We start from the raw sequence: 19,585 nt of genomic DNA on the forward strand, positions 1-19,585 counted from the left end.
ATTGTTCACACTTTTATTTCATTTTAAAAAATTACTACTATGTTTGATTAATACTTTTAAAGCATAATATTTATGGTCAATTATTGACTTAGTTAAAATATCACTTGTTATTCTAACCATGTGACGCTAATGTAACTTGTTGACACGTTATAATAAATGATAATATAACATGCTAACATGATATGATAACATGATTATGTAACATTTTTCATACTCTACGTCAACATCATGTGGATGTAAGATAAGTGAAATTTTGACTAATGATAATTAATCAATCATTAGTCATAAGGACTTATTTGATTTAAAATAAAAAGTATACAAATTTAATTGCACAAAATAGAAACATAAAAATTTAAATAAAAATTTTTAAATAATACAAAAAAATTAAATATTATATTTAATTTAAAATAAATAAAAATTACTTAAATAAAATATAAGTACTCCTAATTTTAGATTTTATTCGATAGAGTTGATGGGATTCTTCCTCGAAGGTGGAATCACTTTCCAATCAAGCTACTCACAATCTTTTACATATATATACATATAAAAGTTAGGTTTGTGGGAGCATTTTAGAATTAGAAAAATGCATCTTCTTTCAAGGCATTCCATGTGCATTACCATAGAAAACTACCCTTCCCCACATTAGTATGTCTCTTACTATTTTTATTAAAAGCCCTGTTTGTCTTGTTTTTGGTTTTTTCTCTCTATAGTCAATTAGGTCCATCACAACTAGAACACAGAATTTTGAACACGGTTAATTTTTTGATACGAAAATGACACAAAATTAAGTAGATTTTGGTTTAAAATTATTATGTTTCGTATATTAATCGTGTCGATATGTTCAAGTAGATAAAATGTGTTTAAATCGTTTAAAATATATTTGATTAATCGACTTATCATGTTGATCAATATAGCTCCCTTGTAAACCTGTTTAACATAAATTTAAATAGATTAATCATATTTAAATAAATTATCAATTATGTCATATCATATAAATTTTAATTAAATTTATTTAATAAATATGATAAACTTATCGTGTCATTTTATGTAACACATTTAATAAATAAATTTATATATTTAATTTTTTAATGTATTTAATTAATCGTACTATATTTGTGATACAATTAAAATATGTAAACACGAATCCACAAATCTAATGACAAATAACGATTCAATCTTGAATAGTAAAATGAAATTTTATGAAGATGGATCCATGAAAAGGGGCCAAAATAACATAAACGAGAAAGGCAGCTAAAGCTAAGAACAGAAATAAAGCATCCACCGAATTACAAGAAGATAATAACGGGATTACGTAGAACTGATACATCCTTAAAATCCGTGTTTGACAACTGGCAGCCTTTTCCCGTTTTCACCTTTCTTTTCTTTGCAGCTCACCGACACAACGGCATTTCGGACACAGACCAAGGGGGGCCATTGTCGTCATTTCTGCTTACAATTCCCATGGGGACCGTTACGACAGTGTCTTATACCATGATACCGATGTAGGAGGGTATTTCGGTCATGAACACACGTGATCGCCTCGTGACTCCACTGAACTTTGTTTTCACGAATCCCCCACGTTCCATTTTGGAGCGTGACTCTCAGTTACTTCACCCCGGTACACGCGGGTCTACCGTAACAAGGGTGGTCAACACAAAACCCGAGGTTCTCGCAAACGGGAAGCGTTTGACTTCAGAGCCGAAAAGTTGACTTTTACCCTCTTTTCCTTCTTAAAAATCCCATTTGCAATTTAATATGATAGATCGCGTATCTTAGGATCCAGATTTCCTTTGCCTTTGCATGCCGCTCAATGGATATTCACCAACGAAATACTCGAGTCTATTCGTCTCGATTGCATAAAAATCGGGTATCTTATAATCGGATTTAGAAAAATGATTTGATTTTCATTTTCCTTTAGTTGTTTAAAAGTTCTTCACTTTCTCAATTATTAGCCTTCATCTACTTGGTCTCAGAAAAGTTTGCTAATTATTTAATTCAGTAGTGAAATGAAGTAATAGCTTGATCCTAAGCTGTGTGGCTCCTACTCTTACCATTTTGTATCTATATTCAACCTTTAATTAAAGCAGTGAGCAGAACCCAGGTCACAAATTTGTCTTTTTTTCAGACAAAACTGCATTTATTGGGGTGCTGGTGCTGTATGCTAAAAGGGTTATGAGCATTATGCAACTGAACACATGATGAAGTAAATGTGATTTCTACATTCCCAAGAAATGTTTTCTTCAACTTTTTAAGGTTTTGCTTTTCTTTTTTTTGAGTTTTAAGTGGAAAGAGAGGAATGGAGACTTTCAGAGTTGGTTTCTGTTCATTGCTTTCTGTAATTTTCATGCTTGTTCCAGCTTCAATGGGGCAGCTTACTCCAAGTGAAACCAGGATTTTTTTCCAAGTTCAAAGGCTTCTTGAATATCCTGAAGTTCTTCAAGGATGGACAAACTGGACCAACTTCTGTTACCTCCCTCCTTCTGCTTCTCTCAAGATTGTCTGTACAAACAGTCGAGTAACAGAATTAACTATCGTTGGAAGCAAGAGCTCTCCAGCTCACAGCACAACGACAGCTTCAGGGTATGTTGTTGCAGGTTCTCAAAAGGCTTTGTCTGGGAAATTCTCCATTGATGCATTCTTCACTGTCCTGACAAAGCTTTCGAATTTGGAAGTATTGTCCCTGGTGTCCCTGGGGTTGTGGGGTCCCTTGCCTGCTAAGATCAACAGGTTTCGTTCACTTGAAGTTCTTAACATGAGCTCAAATTTCATTTCCGGGGAGATTCCTAAGCAGATTGCATCATTCAAGAATCTAACCAGTCTTGTTTTGGCTGACAATCTGTTCAATGGGAGTGTCCCAGATCTTACAGGCCTGGCACAACTTGAAGAGCTGAATTTGGGTGGCAACCACCTTGGTCCACAATTTCCTTCATTAAGCCAGAGTCTTGTAAGTTTAATATTGAGCAACAATTCTTTTAGATCTGAAATCCCTTCAGGATTGAAGAAATTCTATCAGCTTCAGATGCTGGATATCTCTTCTAATGGATTTGTCGGACCAGTCCCATCTTTTCTGTTCTCCCTGCGGTCAATTCAGTATCTTAATCTGGCCCAAAACCAGCTAAGCGGGGCCCTTGCAGTGAATACATCCTGTGGCAAGAACCTCATGTTTGTAGATATCTCAAATAACCTTTTGATAGGAAAACTCCCTCCAGGCATAGGATCAAGTTCAACAAACAGAACAGTCATTAGCTCATGGAATTGTCTATCTGCTGGAAATTCAAATCGTCAGCATCCACATTCATTTTGCAACAAAGAAGCATTGGCTGTCAAGCCTCCAGTCAGAAGAAAAGAGCAGGAGTCTGGGATCAAAATAGGCCTATTGCTCGGTATCATTGGAGGCGTTCTGGGCATTGCAGGAGCTATTGCTTTGTTAATTTTGGTCATTGTCAGAAGATCAGAAAGAACTGCAGATGCAAACTATGAAAAATCCCTTGCAGACAAAATGTCTGTTCGTAGCTCCCCAAAACCAGCCATTGATTCAAGTAAGACTATTCAAAACCGTTCATGCAAACATGGCTTCAAAATTGTCATCATTCAACCTACTAAATTTGCTCGATTTTGCTACACTGCAGGGCGTGTGCCTCAGACAATGAGATCAGCTGCAATTGGACTTCCTCGATATCGTGTTTTCAGCTTGGAGGAAATTGAAGATGCAACAAACAACTTTGACCCATCAAATTTTATGGGGGAAGGATCTCAAGGACAGGTAAAACATTTGTGTTTAAATCCCATTACTCATAAGTCCCCTGAGACATGAAACAAGAACAAAAGATTGAAAAAAGGTTACTCTGACGTTTGCAGCTCTATAAAGGTTGGCTCGTAGACGGCTCAGTGGTGGTGGTGAAATGTCTGAAACTAAAGCAGAAGCATTTACCTCAAAACCTCATGCAACACATGGAAGTTCTGTCCAAGCTCAGACATCGGCATTTGGTTAGCGTTCTGGGACACTGTATTGTTACTTACCAGGATCATCCCAACATAGCAAGTACAGTGTTCGTTGTCTTTGAACACATTTCGAATGGATCATTGCGGGACTATCTTACTGGTAAAAAAGCTAACCCCCACAATATAACTCAGACAACAGGGGCAAAAGCAAATGTTTTAAGAATTTTAATTTTCTTTCGATGTGATTATTGGCAGATTGGAGAAAGAAGGAAATACTGAAATGGCCGCAGAGAATGGCAATCACCATTGGTGCTGCAAGGGGAATCCAGTTCTTGCACACAGGAATTGCACCTGGCATATACGGAAACGATTTGAAGATTGATAATATCTTGTTGGATGAGACTCTTACAGCCAAAATCAGTAATTACAACATCCCCTTGCCACTTAAGGTATAGGAACCAGAAGGAAAATTCAAATTTATTTCTGAATTTGATCTGTTCATTCTCTTTCTTATTTTTGTTTTTCTGTTTCCCTGATGAAATTGCAGGCGGGTTCAGAAAGCCCCCTGGCCAATCGTCTTACTAGGTAACAGCCTTTTCTCCCACCTTGTTCACTGCAATTTTCATTCCTTCAAGGCTATAAACTTACAACTACTCCTTTTTGCAGTGATGAAAATGCAGAGAAGGAAGACATTTATCAGCTGGGAATTCTTCTACTTCAAGTTATTACTGGTAAACCGGCCACATTCACAAGTGAACTGGATGAGCTTAAACTTCAGGTATGTAGTTCATTTGTTCCATTTCTCCAGGCAAAACCGTTGAAAAAAAATTGCACCAAGGCAGTGCATGAAATTGCCGGTTTCTCCTTGCAGCTGGAACAGAGCTTAGATGAAGGGCCATCAAAGTTGAGAGGTGTCATAGATCCCTCCATTCGTGGCACTTTTGCATATGAATCAATGAGAACCACAGTCGAATTCGCTCTCAATTGCCTGTCCAAAGATTCGACCAAGCGCCCCTCCATAGAAGACGTTCTTTGGAATGTGCAGTATTCAATCCAAATTCAGGACGGATGGACCAGTAGCGGAAACCTTGCCACACATATGTAATACTTCATTACATTTTCTCAACTGTAAGCAAAAATAAACGCTGGGATTTCCACTTGTATTTATATAAGATTTTTTGTCGCAAATTTTCATAATAAAGTTTCCACATGGAAGTTTGTTTTACTTTTTGCTGGGAGCTGAGTTATGGTTTCTATATGCTTTGAGACTTAACCCAAAGTGCTGCCGCAAGGAGAGAACAAGGAAGGGCAACTTATTGCTTAACATTCAAATCATACTAGCGGCTAGCGCCCCTAGACTCCCTGCCTTTCCCCCCACACCGGAAAAGGGTAGAGAGATAGGAAAGACAATTCTGGAACGATCCTGGGCATCAACGGTCTTTTCAACTAAAAGAGAAAGTTTAAACCAACTTTAAACAAATGAAGCATAAGAAGATAAAACAATCATTTCAATTAAGGGAGCACCATCCATCCACATAAAACAAACACCACATCAAGTCAAAATAGTTTGCAACACATTTTCAGTTTCAATGTTATTTAGACAGGCCATTGGACTACTTTTTTTTGACGTTCCATAGAACCAAACCATGAGCTATTAATCAGCAGTCCAACTCTGCTCGACAATCTCACGTACCCTCCTATTGTATTCACGCTTGTTCTCACTAAACATCCTAGCAGCTTCTGAATTTGCAGGAGAATTTGGATTCGGATCACAGAGCAATGACTGCACATAAAAAATAATATGGATTAAAACAACAGGACAGAGATAGAAAGAGAGCACATAGAGTTATAACGTAATACCTGTGTACCATTAGATCCTAGGATTCTTAATTAGAGGTATCAACTATCAAGTTTGGGACTGGGAAGGGTAACCTTGGATTGTTTAGCCCAAGGCCCAACTTTTGGATATATTACACACACACACAAAAGCAATCTCATTAATGATTTCTGCAAAGACATTAAGAGGAAAGTCGGATTTGTTCACATGCATGCCTGACAGGACCCAATAATATTTGTCTAAGGCACAATATTCCAGGTTAACACAAACATATTTGATACTATCATCATCTTAATGAAAGATCTTCCAATCAATAACAGCCAGCTGGTGGTCGTCTGTACAGCTTTGGAATGGCAACCAACGTTTCTGCTTCCACAACTTTCATATGAGAGTTTACAATATGAAGTAGGTAGTTTAGAAGCAAAGACTATAACATACTTGAATTGGAATGAAATCATATTTTATTCCATGGACCTTAGTTAGCTGCAACTCATTGCCTGAAGGATTATACAGTACCTGAATAGATGTCAGTATTGCCGCTACATCATATATTGGACTCCACTGATTTTGTAGAATGTCCAAGCAGATGCTTCCATCTGCATAAACTGAAAAAATAGCACGATAAAATTGGGATCAGAACCAGAACAGCTAAAAATTATTGCCTACCAAATATGCCAGAGCACACAGATAAAACATTTTTTTCTTTGAAATCAACAGATAAAACTTATTCATAACAAATAAAATACAGTATCGATAGAAAGTTAGGTTTTAATGGAAGAAAACCAGAAACTGAAGCTGAACATGTAAACTTGTTATGTCAACATCAGCTTAGAAGCCTCAATCGCATGTATAGATGTTAGTGGATGGCCATGGAAATTTTGGCACACCAGGAATGGTTGGAACTTGGAATATCAGTCGCATGAGGCATACAATTCACATGAAATGGACAGCAGAATGCTGCTCTGTTCTGCCCTAAGAGGTGCCAATGACACAAAGAACTAGCACATGATAGCATTGAACTTCCGGAACATTAGCTCATGTTTGATTCATTAACAAATGTAGTCCTCTTCTGAGCACCCACTTTACAACTAGAGGTCTACTCATTCACAAGTATAGTCAATAAAAGATCACAGCATAATCACAGCGTAGTATAGTTTCACCCTATATATTACAACTAAAGGTCTACTCGTTATGTGTTATAGTAACGGACAAACATAAACAGCACAGTTTCACCCTGTATATATTACACCTTCATGCAAGAAAGTAGAAGTTTATCCTACACAAATATGTCAAATGTTGAATACAACAATTAAGAAACTGCCATATCTGCGAGAAAAAATCAAAATGTAAACTGAAAATGTGGATGTAGTTAGAGAATAAAGTTAGTATAGAGCTTACTGTTTGGATGGAACATTCGAGAAACAAAACGAACTGTTGGTGGCTTGTTTGGATAATCCTCCGTAAACTGAAGAGTCAGTTTAAACGTACCTGAAAGACTCAAAAATATGAAAACAGAGACGAATTTATAGTTCTTAGCAGCATACCTACGTTCTATGATAAATTATCCAAAGAAATAGCTTAAATAAGCATGACCATTTTGTTTTGTTTTGTTTTAGAGAGTTACAAGTCATAACAGAAAGTAAAGGATTCATACACTCAAAAGTGTATCAGCCTTTTCATTTTGGTTAAAAGGCAGAGGCTGAATGGGCATCCCCTCCAACAACATCCCAACAAGATTGTTTAACATCTTCTGCTCCATTATTCACATGGAAAAATATGTCTTAAGGAACCATTATCAGTGCCACTCCGGTAGGGGTGAGCAAATTGGACCTGAAACCGAATAACTGAACAGCACCGAAATGAGTTCGGTTTTTTCAGTTCGGTTAATTCGGTTATTCAGTTAATTCGGATAGAGTAATTCGGTTAGTGTAATGATTTAGGTTCGGTTTCAGTTAGAAAAATGTCTAACCGAATTAACCGAACTAACTGAATGGTATTTTTGTAATTTTACCTAAAAATTCCTAAACCTAAATCCCCAATTCCTCTTTCTAATTTTTGCCGTTCTGTTCGGCTGTTCCTGTCTCCGCTCTCTCGTGACTCCCAATCTCCCATCTCCAGTTCTCCACTCTCCACTCTGGTCTCTCACCCTTTCTGTCATCCGCCGGCCGCTGTCCGTCGACGTCCGGTCTTCACTCTAGCCCGATCTGGTTTCTGCCGACTGCCCTTGCTGGTTTCTGGTTTCTGGTTAACTGGTTGACTGGTTGCCAAACGTATTCGTGACCCATCCCAATTACATTCCATAAGCTGAGAAGAGCAAACATAAAATTACAGCTGCTGTCCAAACTAAGAGATGCAAAGCGGCCCCAAGCATTTTGCGCAACCCATTCACCCGAACGTGTGTAAATCTACCAGCAGCACAAGACACCCTACTCACACCCCCCTTTTCGTAGCTTAATTTTAGTGTGGAGGATAAATAAAATCACTTAAAACAGAACAACAACACCTATATATGAGGACTCTGGGATTCATTTTAAAATTCCAGGGCAGTACCTATCCTGATTTCAAGCCATATGAAATCCTCGTTCCAATTAACCGTAGACAGCAGCAACGCGTCCAATAAATTTACAACTCCAAGCAGAAACCAAACCCCACAAGAAGACTTTGTGATTTTACAAGGCCGCAAATAGAATCCAAGATAAACACAAACTCAGTAGCACATTCTCACCCAAAAAATTATTCAGTTTGGTTTTCAGTAACCGAACCGAACTAACCGAGTTAGTTCGGTTTCGGTTAGTTTTATACAAGAGTTCGGTTAGTTCGGTTACTGGATATCCAGTAACCAAATTAACCGAACTACCCGTTTGCACAGTCCTACACTCCGGTCAAACAAATCCTAACCTTCAGCATTTTGTAAGCATCAACATATAGGACTCATGTAAGCTCTGTTCTGTTTTCGGGGTAAAACTTACTCAATTATAGCAAACAAATTCACAAAACTATTCAAAAAAGCTAGGTGTAGATGAAGCATTTAACCAATTAATGTATGGGAAATTGATAATATCATTAAGGTATTGTACAATTACAGGGAAATTTGTCTCCAATTGGATAGGTTTTACCAATATATAGAGTGCATAGCAATCTTTTAAAGAGGTAAAAGGAGACAGGCAAACAAATCCACCAAACAACTATAGAAAAATTGATTATTGAAACTGAAAAATGCAAAAGAATATGCTTTACCTCCGTCCCATGGGGTGTCATCAGGCCTGCAAATCGATCAAGTAAAGACATGAGCACAACTTCATTGGATCTTTATCTTAAAACATCACAGGAAAAACAAGTAAACAAAGAAGGAAAAGACAATTCAGCCTTGTTTTGTCACATACCCAAATATAACAGCATTCCAGAGCATAATATTGTTATCTTGAGGAGCACCACTAATTCCTGCAGGAGGATCTTGTTGCAACCTCTTAAAATCCCTCATCAGTCTTTTCCTTGCTGGAGTCGACATCCTCACCGCCTGCAAATTCAAGAGGAAGCCAATTCAAAATCAATATCAAGATGCACACAATAAAAGAAAGAACAAACCAGAGTTCTTTAATATAAACATCAAACACAACGGGTGGCAGCTCTCTTCCATGCCATAAACTCTACCCAACATCCCCACGATTCGAACTAAACACTTCCACACTGGAATCTCAACCTCTAATCATTGGGATGTCCATTGGGGACTACCTAACCTCAATTTACTACACATCATATCAAAAAACATTGATAACATAATTTTGTTAAATATAAAGCAATAAAGAGAAAGAACCAAAGGTAACATGACCGGACTTTTGCTTTTAACTTTTGTTCTGGACACTGATTCAGCAGATGACAACAATTAAACAAATAAAACCAAGATTGCAGTTCATTCATTTCTAGAATTATCATAACAAATTAAGACATTTAGAAACAAAAAATCTCAGAGAATCTAACCATAAAGAGTTAAAATCACCATAAAAATCAGCTAAAAGCACACATCTAATTAATACCCAAAAGAATCAATCTTGAATCCCCAAATCTTACATAACCCTAGATCCATAACTACAACAAGAACGATCAAAAACCTTGAAGCTTCAACATATCTAGCAATCAAAAGAGTTTCCCTTGGATATATAATAACCAAACGCAAATCGAAGCAAAATTAAAGAAAAGAAACAAAAAAAAAACACAAAAAGGGTCTTACTTTCTGAGTAAACGCGGCGAGTTAACTAGGATTCTCCAAAAGCAAGCTAACAGAATCACAACGAGTTAACAAAAGAATTAAAAGGAACAAATTTCCCTTCCCAAGATTTCCTCAGGAAACAAACGGAAAAGTCTATCAGATAATCATCTCTTTTTTAACTAATTATAAACCGAGCGATCCAAAAGAGAAGATTTTATTTTCCAAGATTTATTTTTTTTCTTCTTTCTTCATAACAGAGCAAGACCATGATGGCTCAATTAGGGTCAGCGGTCCTTTATAGCGAAGTCTCTTTTTCTTAAAAAAAATAAAAAAAAAGAATTATTTTTCCAATTTTAATTATTCATCTTTTCTTAATTTCACAAAATTAAGATAAAATTTTAATTTTAATTTTAAACATTATAAAAATAAAAAAATAAATTAAAATAAAAACCAATAAGAGTATTATTCAATTAATTTCTAATTTTCCTTTATTTTATTTGGTGGACCTTAGCTGCCTAGTTGCTAGCTAAGCGACACCATGCATAAATATTCCCACGTGTACCTTTATTGTTTTATATAATAAGATACATAATTTAATTAAATTTTATTTTCTAGAATGTTCATTTTTCACTATAGTAAATACTTATATAATTAAATTTTTCGATGTCGACACTTGGAAAAGTTTTTTTAAGCAGGAACTATGCACATGGGCGGTCGAAAATATATTTATATATATATGATTAATCGTGACACGATGGTTTTCACTATTGAAGCATATTAAATTTTATTAGTTAAAAAACTTTATTACCAACTTTGATATGGAAATCTTGCTACCAAATCAATTTCATTACTTAAAAGAAAAATTAAATCATGGGCTTCCTTATCATAGTGGGTTTTTTCATTTACACTCAAAACAAGTTAAATTTTTTGAATATAATTTTTATTTTATATATAATAAAAAATTCGATAATATTTAACTTGTTTGCCACTTTTGATGTTCATGCGTAAATCTCACGCCGTGGAAATTTTATTTTATTTTGTATAAAAAATTAAATATTTTATAATTATTCGTTTATTGAATAATTTATAATTTAGATTCTTTTCACGAGTTATTTGCATTTTGGGTCAATTTCGAACTATAAAGTAGATAAAAGAAAAAGAAATGGATTTTTTTTCTTTTTTCTAATTTTGGGATAATCTCAATCTTCTTCTTTCATCCATTGAAAGAAAAATAAATAATGAAAGGTCTATGAAATTTTCATAATCTTTTTCTTTAATTTTTCTTTTTTTTTAGGCTTAATAAGCTAATTTCTTATCTTTAATGTTATTCTTTATTCAAAGAATTATATTCGAATTCTTTATTTTTAAAGAATTAATTTATAAAAAAAATTCCAATTCAACTAATTCAATCAGAGAGTATTAAGCTCTATTAAGAGTGTATTTTTAATTTAATAAGAAAATATTTTGTGTTCACTCATTGTTTAAATCTTGAATTTCATCCTTCCCTTCAAGCTTCATATGTAATTTTTTTGTTCTATTTTCTTGATTTTGGTATAATCTCATGAAACAGCAGATATTAAAACTGGTGACGAAGGGATTGTACAAAGAAGCACTGCATCTACACAGTCAACACCACAAAGATTCATTGCTTCCCAACAAATTCACGTTTCCTCCTCTGTTCAAAGCCTGTGTCAAGCTCAACTCGCCAATCCAGGGCCAAATCCTCCATACCCATCTCATCAAAACCGGGTTTTCCCATGACATTTACGCTGCCACAGCTCTCACTGACACGTACATGAAACTGCACCACTTTGAGTATGCTCTCAAGGTGTTTGCTGAGATGCCTGACCGGAACTTGGCCTCGTTAAACACGATGATTTCCGGGTTTTGGAGGAATGGGTATTGGGAAGAAGCTTTGTTAGTATTTAAGGAGATGATTTTTGGATTGTCGAGGCCTAATTCACTCACTATAGCTACTGTTTTGCCAGCTTGTCAAAGTCTTGAACTTGGCATGCAATTTCATTCTTTGGCTGTTAAGTTGGGGGTTGAATTGGATGTTTACGTGGCAACTTCATTGCTGACTATGTATTCTAAGTGTGAAGAGATAGTTGTAGCCACAAAAATGTTCGTGAAGATGACCAATAAGAATGTTGTCAGCTACAATGCTCTTGTTACAGGGCTTTTGCAGAATGGGGTTCCACGTATGGTGTTGAACGTGTTTAAGGAAATGAGGGACAGTTCACAAGAAGAGCAGCCCAATACTGTTACTTTGGTTACTGTCATGTCTGCCTGTGCAAGTCTTTTGTATCTACAGTTTGGCAGGCAGGTTCATGGGGTTGTTATGAAAGCTGAGATGCAGTTTGATACGATGATCGGAACTGCACTTGTTGATATGTATTCAAAGTGTCGGGCATGGCGGTGGGGCTATGATGTTTTCAAGGAGATGGATGGAAACAGGAACTTGATAACTTGGAATTCAATGATTGCAGGGTTGATGTTGAACAATCAAAGTGAGATGGCTGTCGCACTGTTTGAGGAGTTGGAATTTGAAGGAATGAAACCTGATTCAGCAACATGGAATTCGATGATAAGTGGGTTTTCGCAGTTAGGGAAGGGATTTGATGCTTTTAAGTATTTTGAGAAGATGCAGTCTGCTGGTGTAGAACCGAGTTTAAAATGCTTTACCAGTCTTTTGCCCGCTTGTTCAGTTTTGTCTGCTTTAAAGCAGGGAAAAGAGATTCACGGGCATGCCACAAGGAGTGGCATTAGTAAAGAGGAGTTCATGGCTACTGCATTAATTGACATGTATATGAAATGTGGGCATTCCTCTTGTGCGCGTAAAATTTTTGATCACTTTGAATCAAAGCCTGATGATCCAGCATTTTGGAATGCAATGATTTCCGGTTATGGAAGAAATGGAGAAAATGAATCAGCATTGGAAATTTTTGACTTGTTGCAGGAGGACAAGGTAAAACCGAATTCTGCAACTTTCATTTGCGTTTTATCTTCATGTAGTCACACAGGTCAAGTTGACAGAGGATTGCAAGTTTTCAGAATGATGGTTGAAGATTGTGACTTGAGCCCAAATCTTGAGCATTTTGGTTGCATAATTGATCTTTTGGGTAGATGTGGCAGACTAGAAGAAGCCAAAGAAATAATACAAGAAATGTCCGACCCTCCTGCTGCGGTTTTTGCTTCTTTGCTTGGTGCTTGTAGGTGTCACTTGAATTATGAGCTAGGAGAAGAAATGGCTATGAAGCTTTCAGAGTTAGAGCCAGAGAATCCAGCTCCTTTTGTGATACTGTCCGACATATACGCCGCAGTAGGAAGGTGGGGAGATGCGGAAAGAATAAGACAAGTGATAGATGACAGAGGATTGAGAAAATTCCCTGGATTTAGTTCAATAGCAGTAACATGAAAAGGAACAACTTCTGAAAAATGCTTTGATCCCACCTTATTCAAATACATTTCTGCATCTTCTCGGATTTTTCCAGGTTACTGGAAAAGAAGTTTCACTCCTCAACATTTGTTTCTCTGGAAACCAGATAGCTATGTGACATGGAAAAAACTCCCTCAATTTTGCTCAGTTGCAAGCGCACGAAAGGAAACAGCAAAATTCACTGGATTTATTTCAATTGACATTGCATGAAGAGAAGCTGCATATACAGAATAGATTGTAAACTGAATCAAATTCAATTACATCTCTGCATCTCCAAGGGTTGCGATTACAACAGAAACTTCAATGATTCAACATTTCTTTCACTGAAAACCCAAAGTAGCTATCGAAAAAGTTTGGGGGCTCAAATATGAAGCAAGAGATCACATCTCTAAGAGTAATTACACCGATAACTTCATATTCATTCTCAGCTACTACATAGATCCTGTGCACCAATTTGGTGGCAAGACTCTGGATCACACCACCAAGAGTTGAATCTACCTTGCATGTTATTGGTGGGGTGAGTCTGCCAAATTCTTGGCCCATTGAGACAACAGTATTCATGAAATCCTGCACAGTAAGCTGCCTGAAATCAAGAATCAAGCAGATGAAAGCATTGTTAAATCAACAAGGGTTGCGTGGAATATTCTTTGCAAGGTTACTAAATAATAATTTCTTGGAGGGAGAGATTAGGTAAGTATCTTCTGAAGTGAACTAAGCCACGTTTCTTCAGCAATTTAGCATATGTAATTTTTTAATGGACTATAATATACAAATAACAGAACTTATCTTTTAGCTTGGTTTACTGATTATCACTTCTTCTTGGTAAAGAGTAGTTTTTCGTTGGGACTGATTGAAATATCAGCATTTAAATATGAGGTATGCTATGCAGTTTTAAAGCTTTATGCCTTTGCCTTGCCGTACCTGAAATTGGAGAAAAGTTCAGGTTTGAGCAGCAAGTGTCTGATGTCTCTTATGCTTATATTCCCAACAATCTTTTTGCTTGGCCCCTCTACAACCGGAAGACCACCAACTTGGTTGTCTCTCATTCTCTTGAATGCTTCAAGAACCAGGTCATCACTTTGGATGCTAATAACCTGGCAAAGTGCACACAGAACTAATTTAAGTTTCATATTGAGGGTAGCTTGAAAAATACTTATCAGTTATTTTGAGGTAACCAATAAAGTTTCACCTCATCAGGAGACATGAAAGGGAGTCCCAAATCAGAAATAGGCCGTGAAGAAATACAGTCGAACCAGTCCCTCCCACTGCATCCTTCCAGACCTCCAACAACTGCAGATTGGGTGATGTAGTTCTTGATATCGGGCTTGCCTGGCTCAATTACAGGCACATTTCTCAGCTTATACTTAGAGAGTAGCAGTAGCACACTCAACATGGAACTGTCTGTTGCAACTGGAACGAAAGGAGCCCACCTGTATGATCTAACTATTGACCTTACCTGAAAGAAAAATACAATATCATGCGTTGAGTACCTTTCATGATGGTGTAAAAAGAAGACTAGATCATCATTCTGGTGTGTAATTTGTGTTTTACTTGGTCCCAATAATATATATATATATATATATTATCATTCATAGAGAAAGGAAACTAAGGATAAAAGATTGACAAACGTGGCCTACTGCACCTGCAGAGCCAGTAAAAATGAATATATAAAGGTAAATTGAACCAAAATTTTTGTATACATAATCAGCATTTCACCATAAAACTTACAGTGGTTGACTTGAAGGGTTCTTCTTGAAGGATGACTTTGTAAAAATCCTCGCCCAAGTTGTCAGCAGCTGACGGAGCATCTTTTCCTACACCTTGATCAGCTGCCACGCCACCAGCCACAGCAGCTCCTACTGCAGCAACAGTTAGTCCAGCAACAGCAGCAGGACCTGTCACACCCATTGCTATTGCTCCAAGAGCTCCAAGGGCTCCAGCACCTAAACCAGCAGCTGTAGCAGTGCTGGCTGATAAAGCAACGGCCGCAAGTTCTGCACTCTCTAGTACCCAGAGAATGATCGCTGAGTAATCTATAATTCCTAAGTACCTTTCTCTCCAGTCCAAGCTAGTTGCTGCATCTGGGTTTCTCACAGGAGCAGACAGAATGTTGCATTCTGATAGAATCTTAACGGCATCAGCAATTGTAGCTTCTGCTTCAATTTCAATCACTAGAAAAAGTATTGTCACCGCACAACTATTAGAAACTGAGGCATTTTCCATTACTGATACAAAGTACATGAACTTAAAATTGCTTAACTTCTAGATTCAACAAAGCTTTTATCATCACCTTTGCCACCAGGAACTTGTGGGAAAGATGAAACAGGAATCTTGGCAAATGCAGCTGTTAAAGTCTCCTGCAACGGTTGTGGTAATTTCTTCCTGGACTTTATTTTCTCAAAATAAGCATCACAACTTGAAAGTGCACAACTTGAAAGTGCTGAACTTTCACTGGCTTCTTGTGCTTGTGCCATCTCTACATCAATGTGCAGCATGATTAGCTCACTATCCCAATTTGTACCTTTTACTGTTTAGAATCAATGTATCTACATTCTTTTATATCTCAAAATGACTTCATTAACATCGAAATTTATAAAATCATTCATGTAATTTGCTTTTGGAGAGCCATTATATTCTTGAACCAAAAGACCAGTCAAGAATCATTAGTACCATAAAAATCTAACAGGGGTAAATATAAAAGCTTGATACTGAATCTATGGTAAAACTAGAAAAACTATGATCTGATATCTGCAGTGATAATATTTACACAAGAAAATGGTTTGGATATCAAAGCTAGATAAAAAAATAACACCCAAAACAAGGATTTGACATGATATACCTGCAGATAAATTGCTCAGGAAATTGGGATCGGAATTCCACTTTTGAGGGCCGGGAAGTTCTCTGTTCATATTCTGGGGTGAAATTATTAGATTGAGTTATGCAGGGGCCTTGTAATGCCACGTGTAACCAGTTGACGCATGGCATACTTTGTAGGTTACCACGTGTTGTTTGAACTGGTCTGATGAGGCAAACATGGTGGGCCTCGGGCTTTTAGCATTACCAGGCACTGTTGCATGGATCTTCCGGGCCTGACACTCCTGGGTTCCTGGGCTTGAATTTGTCTCTCTAGTCCGGTATATGATGTTCTTGTTAGTACTTGTTATTGTTGCTAATTGATTGTTACTGGTCAAAGACGTTTTGTTCTTTTTTTTCTCGATATTTTGAGGTAAAGTAAAATGTAAAGAACAAATAGTAAGAAACAAAAAGTTGATTCTTTGTGCAAAAGTTAAAAAACAAATAGTAAGAATTCTTTTTACTCTTTAGTCTACTCTCCCGCGTCTCCACTACATTAGCTTGTGGAAAGTTAAACACACACTAGCTTTTCCAATAGCCCATCACTTAATTTGATTGCTAGCATCTGCAGGCGGACCTGGAGTACTCTTGGACGTTGGAAATGGCAATGAATTAGTTGGGAACAGTAGTAAGCTTCCTTGCTTTTGTTGTTGTTGCTGAGAATTCATGGATGAAGACTTTCCCAGGTAGCTTGATGCACACCCTACTTCCTTGTCTACAGCTGCATGGTGCAGGGCTGTTCTCAGAGGAAGTGACTCACCCCACTTCGCTTCATTTTCACTATGATTGTCTAATATTGGCACACCACCTCCATTTCCAACGAAGGAGGTGAAGGCAGTCGCTAAGGCAGATCGAAAGCTTGGATTTGATGTAATCGCCTTGGTTGCAGCTGTTATTGTCTCTGATAAAGACTGCTGATGAGGAGTCTGGTTGGTCATTTGCATGTATGATTGGTACAAGTGTTCTTGAGGTGGTTGCCTTCCTAGATTATTCAATGGCCCAAAAAAGCTATTTTTATGGTTAGAAAGTGCCCCAAAGTTTAAGTGGCCTGTGTTCCAAGATGTTTGTGGGTTATTAATGGCGCCTTCTAAAGAAGAAGATGGTGAAGAGGAGAAGTTGAGACATGTCGATGAGTATCTGGGTGCATTTGAAAGTCTAGTGAAATATGAGGAGTTGGCTGGTGCAGTAAGATCAAGAGTGATAGTGGGGTGAGAATTGGTAGTTGAGATTGAAGAGTTAGGGAAATAGTGTTGATATGGCCTTGAATTGTGGGAGAAGTTGAAGTTTAGACCATGGAGGTGAGCAGCAAAAGATGTGGAGTTGGGGGCAGAAACTGAGGTCCCAAGGCCCGGTTGTGAGCTTGATGATTGAGACTGCAGCATGGAAGCTGCTGCAGAAGTGGTGGAAGCCATGGCTGTTGCACTTAGGGGTAGAGGATGGTTGTGGTTCCCTTCATATGTTGTGATCAAGATGGACATATCCTCAGCACATCTTTGTACCTGGCGTTTGACAAATTTAAGTTGAAGGAAACTGGTTAGGAGGCTGATGATCATATCATAACAATGAAATAAGCGCGCTGAAATTTTATCTCATGATAAAATTTGAGTAAATTTTTTGTTTGTTGTTTGTAATTTGAATTATAAGTTTCATAACTATAAAATAATTTTTTATAATAAAATAATATTATAAGATAAAAAAAAATTCATGCATCGATCATATCTCAATTTTTATTACCGTATCTATGATTGAATTTGCTTCTTTAAAATTATATTGACAAGCTAAATTTAAAATTTTGACGTTCTACAACTTCAACGTCAACCTAAACAGCACTTTCAAAAAAAAACAAAGCACGACATTAACATATATTTCACATTTACATCATGATCTTTTATTTCCAATTTCCATGATAAAAAAGGCTACATGCCAATGTCAAGCTGCTTTTAAGCTGTCACATGTAGTAAGAATATTAACAGAAGGTTATGGGCCCATTTTCTTGTGTGAAATGATGGCATTTGAAACTCCATGCATGCTAGTCTCAGCACTCAGATTTAAGTTGTGTAAATCAAAAAAAAAAAAATAATCATTCTGATCGCTTGGGGATCAGATTTTTCAACTAAGGCAGGCAGCTGATACCTGTTTCCTCACAGGACAAGTCGGTGAGACTGTGCAACGGTAGTATGCTCGGGGACATGGATTTCCTTTTGCTATTTTCTGTCCATATTTTCTCCACTGACACCCATCGTTCAACTGCATACACGAAATCCAAGAAAACACAATTTGGTAAAACAGCATTTTCCATGTTTTCCTTGCTTTTAGCAATAGAAATTTTGCGCTATACCGTCGGAGTGTCACATCTTGCTCTGACAGAAACTCTAGCTGCTTTCTTGAACTGCATTTGCTCTTCTGCATCTTCATCCCCACTTCTCACCGTCTTGAGAATCTTACTTGGTGGCCATATCTCAGCTGGTTCCTCTTCCTCCTGTTTCCCGAAGCTAGTTTCAGGGCATGGGTTCTTCTCGGTTGAACCAGCGGGCACAAATTTGCATTCCAAGCCAAGTGCAAGTCCTTCATTACCATTCGGTTTCTCATCTTCTTTGCCATTATTACTCAGGTTGCTGCTCTTTTTCTCTTCTTTCTTAGACTCAGTACCCGAACTTCTCCCCAGGCTAAGGAAGACAAGATCATGTTCTTCATTTCCTTGATGGCTTGGGGCTGTCTCGGTGGACTTCTTCGCTTCTTCTTCTTGCTGAAGAATGTCACGGAAACGCATATGCAAAGACTGGTAGTCCTTCATGATTTGGGATAGTAACAGTCTTAACCTTTCATTCTCTTCTTTAACCTCTCCCATCTTGGCCTTGGCTGATTCGAGTAGATCCTCCTGCAGAAACACAAATTATTGTGCTTCTCAACTCTTAATGCATAATCATAAAGAATTATTAATGTTCCTTTACTTTAACTTTTGTACCGTTAGCGATATTTACTATATGCAATAATATTTGTATGACTTGAAAGAATTTAATTTGTTTAAAATATGAAATTTTTTTATAATATAGATGTTCAATGCTTTTTAATATAAAAAATTAAAAAAATCATGAAAAATAAATTTATAATATAAAATTGAGACATTCAAAAAAAAAATTGACAAAGAAAAAGAGATGAGGGAGTAAATTATGTAGAATCACATACACAAATTTGAACAACAAAGTTGATTTTTCATTTTTCTTTTGTAAGGATCAATGGCACAAAAAGAATAAAAGGAAACACTTGGTGGATTCAGGCTGGTATTCAAGAGAAGACGAGGAACACC

At 37.0% G+C, this 19,585-nt stretch overlaps 5 protein-coding genes across 6 annotated transcripts; 2 read left to right on the top strand and 3 right to left on the bottom strand.

The window, feature by feature from the left end:
- On the top strand, positions 1,776-5,167 carry LOC18610469 (probable LRR receptor-like serine/threonine-protein kinase At1g14390). Its single transcript, XM_018115705.1, has 7 exons — positions 1,776-3,539; positions 3,630-3,763; positions 3,859-4,102; positions 4,198-4,391; positions 4,490-4,527; positions 4,609-4,720; positions 4,814-5,167. Exons 1-7 carry the CDS (start codon positions 2,297-2,299, stop codon positions 5,045-5,047), a joined length of 2,199 nt encoding a protein of 732 aa, XP_017971194.1. The 5' UTR covers positions 1,776-2,296; the 3' UTR covers positions 5,048-5,167.
- LOC18610470 (ubiquitin-conjugating enzyme E2 2) lies at positions 5,432-10,306 on the bottom strand. 2 transcript variants are annotated; one of them, XM_007046139.2, is made up of 6 exons: positions 10,008-10,306; positions 9,163-9,296; positions 9,017-9,042; positions 7,178-7,267; positions 6,296-6,384; positions 5,432-5,725 (listed from the first exon to the last, which is right to left on the bottom strand). In XM_007046139.2, the coding sequence occupies exons 2-6, from the start codon at positions 9,285-9,287 to the stop codon at positions 5,597-5,599; spliced, it is 459 nt and encodes a 152-aa protein (XP_007046201.1). In that variant the 5' UTR covers positions 9,288-9,296; positions 10,008-10,306; the 3' UTR covers positions 5,432-5,596. The 2 variants fall into 2 exon arrangements, with proteins under 2 accessions (XP_007046201.1, XP_007046200.1); XM_007046138.2 differs by having other exon boundaries at positions 10,118-10,262.
- Positions 11,439-13,499, top strand: LOC18610471 (pentatricopeptide repeat-containing protein At2g02750). Its single transcript, XM_007046141.2, has one exon. It carries the CDS (start codon positions 11,548-11,550, stop codon positions 13,402-13,404), a length of 1,857 nt encoding a protein of 618 aa, XP_007046203.2. The 5' UTR covers positions 11,439-11,547; the 3' UTR covers positions 13,405-13,499.
- LOC18610472 (SNF1-related protein kinase regulatory subunit gamma-1-like) lies at positions 13,593-16,377 on the bottom strand. Its single transcript, XM_007046142.2, has 6 exons — positions 16,265-16,377; positions 15,716-15,901; positions 15,154-15,596; positions 14,615-14,881; positions 14,347-14,519; positions 13,593-14,008 (listed from the first exon to the last, which is right to left on the bottom strand). Exons 1-6 carry the CDS (start codon positions 16,332-16,334, stop codon positions 13,726-13,728), a joined length of 1,422 nt encoding a protein of 473 aa, XP_007046204.2. The 5' UTR covers positions 16,335-16,377; the 3' UTR covers positions 13,593-13,725.
- LOC18610473 (probable WRKY transcription factor 61) lies at positions 16,679-19,150 on the bottom strand. The gene is made up of 3 exons (XM_018116203.1): positions 18,617-19,150; positions 18,412-18,525; positions 16,679-17,777 (listed from the first exon to the last, which is right to left on the bottom strand). The coding sequence occupies exons 1-3, from the start codon at positions 19,124-19,126 to the stop codon at positions 16,821-16,823; spliced, it is 1,581 nt and encodes a 526-aa protein (XP_017971692.1). The 5' UTR covers positions 19,127-19,150; the 3' UTR covers positions 16,679-16,820.

Source organism: Theobroma cacao, chromosome 2 (assembly GCF_000208745.1).
Source record: "Theobroma cacao cultivar B97-61/B2 chromosome 2, Criollo_cocoa_genome_V2, whole genome shotgun sequence".
Taxonomy (NCBI): Eukaryota; Viridiplantae; Streptophyta; class Magnoliopsida; order Malvales; family Malvaceae; genus Theobroma; species Theobroma cacao.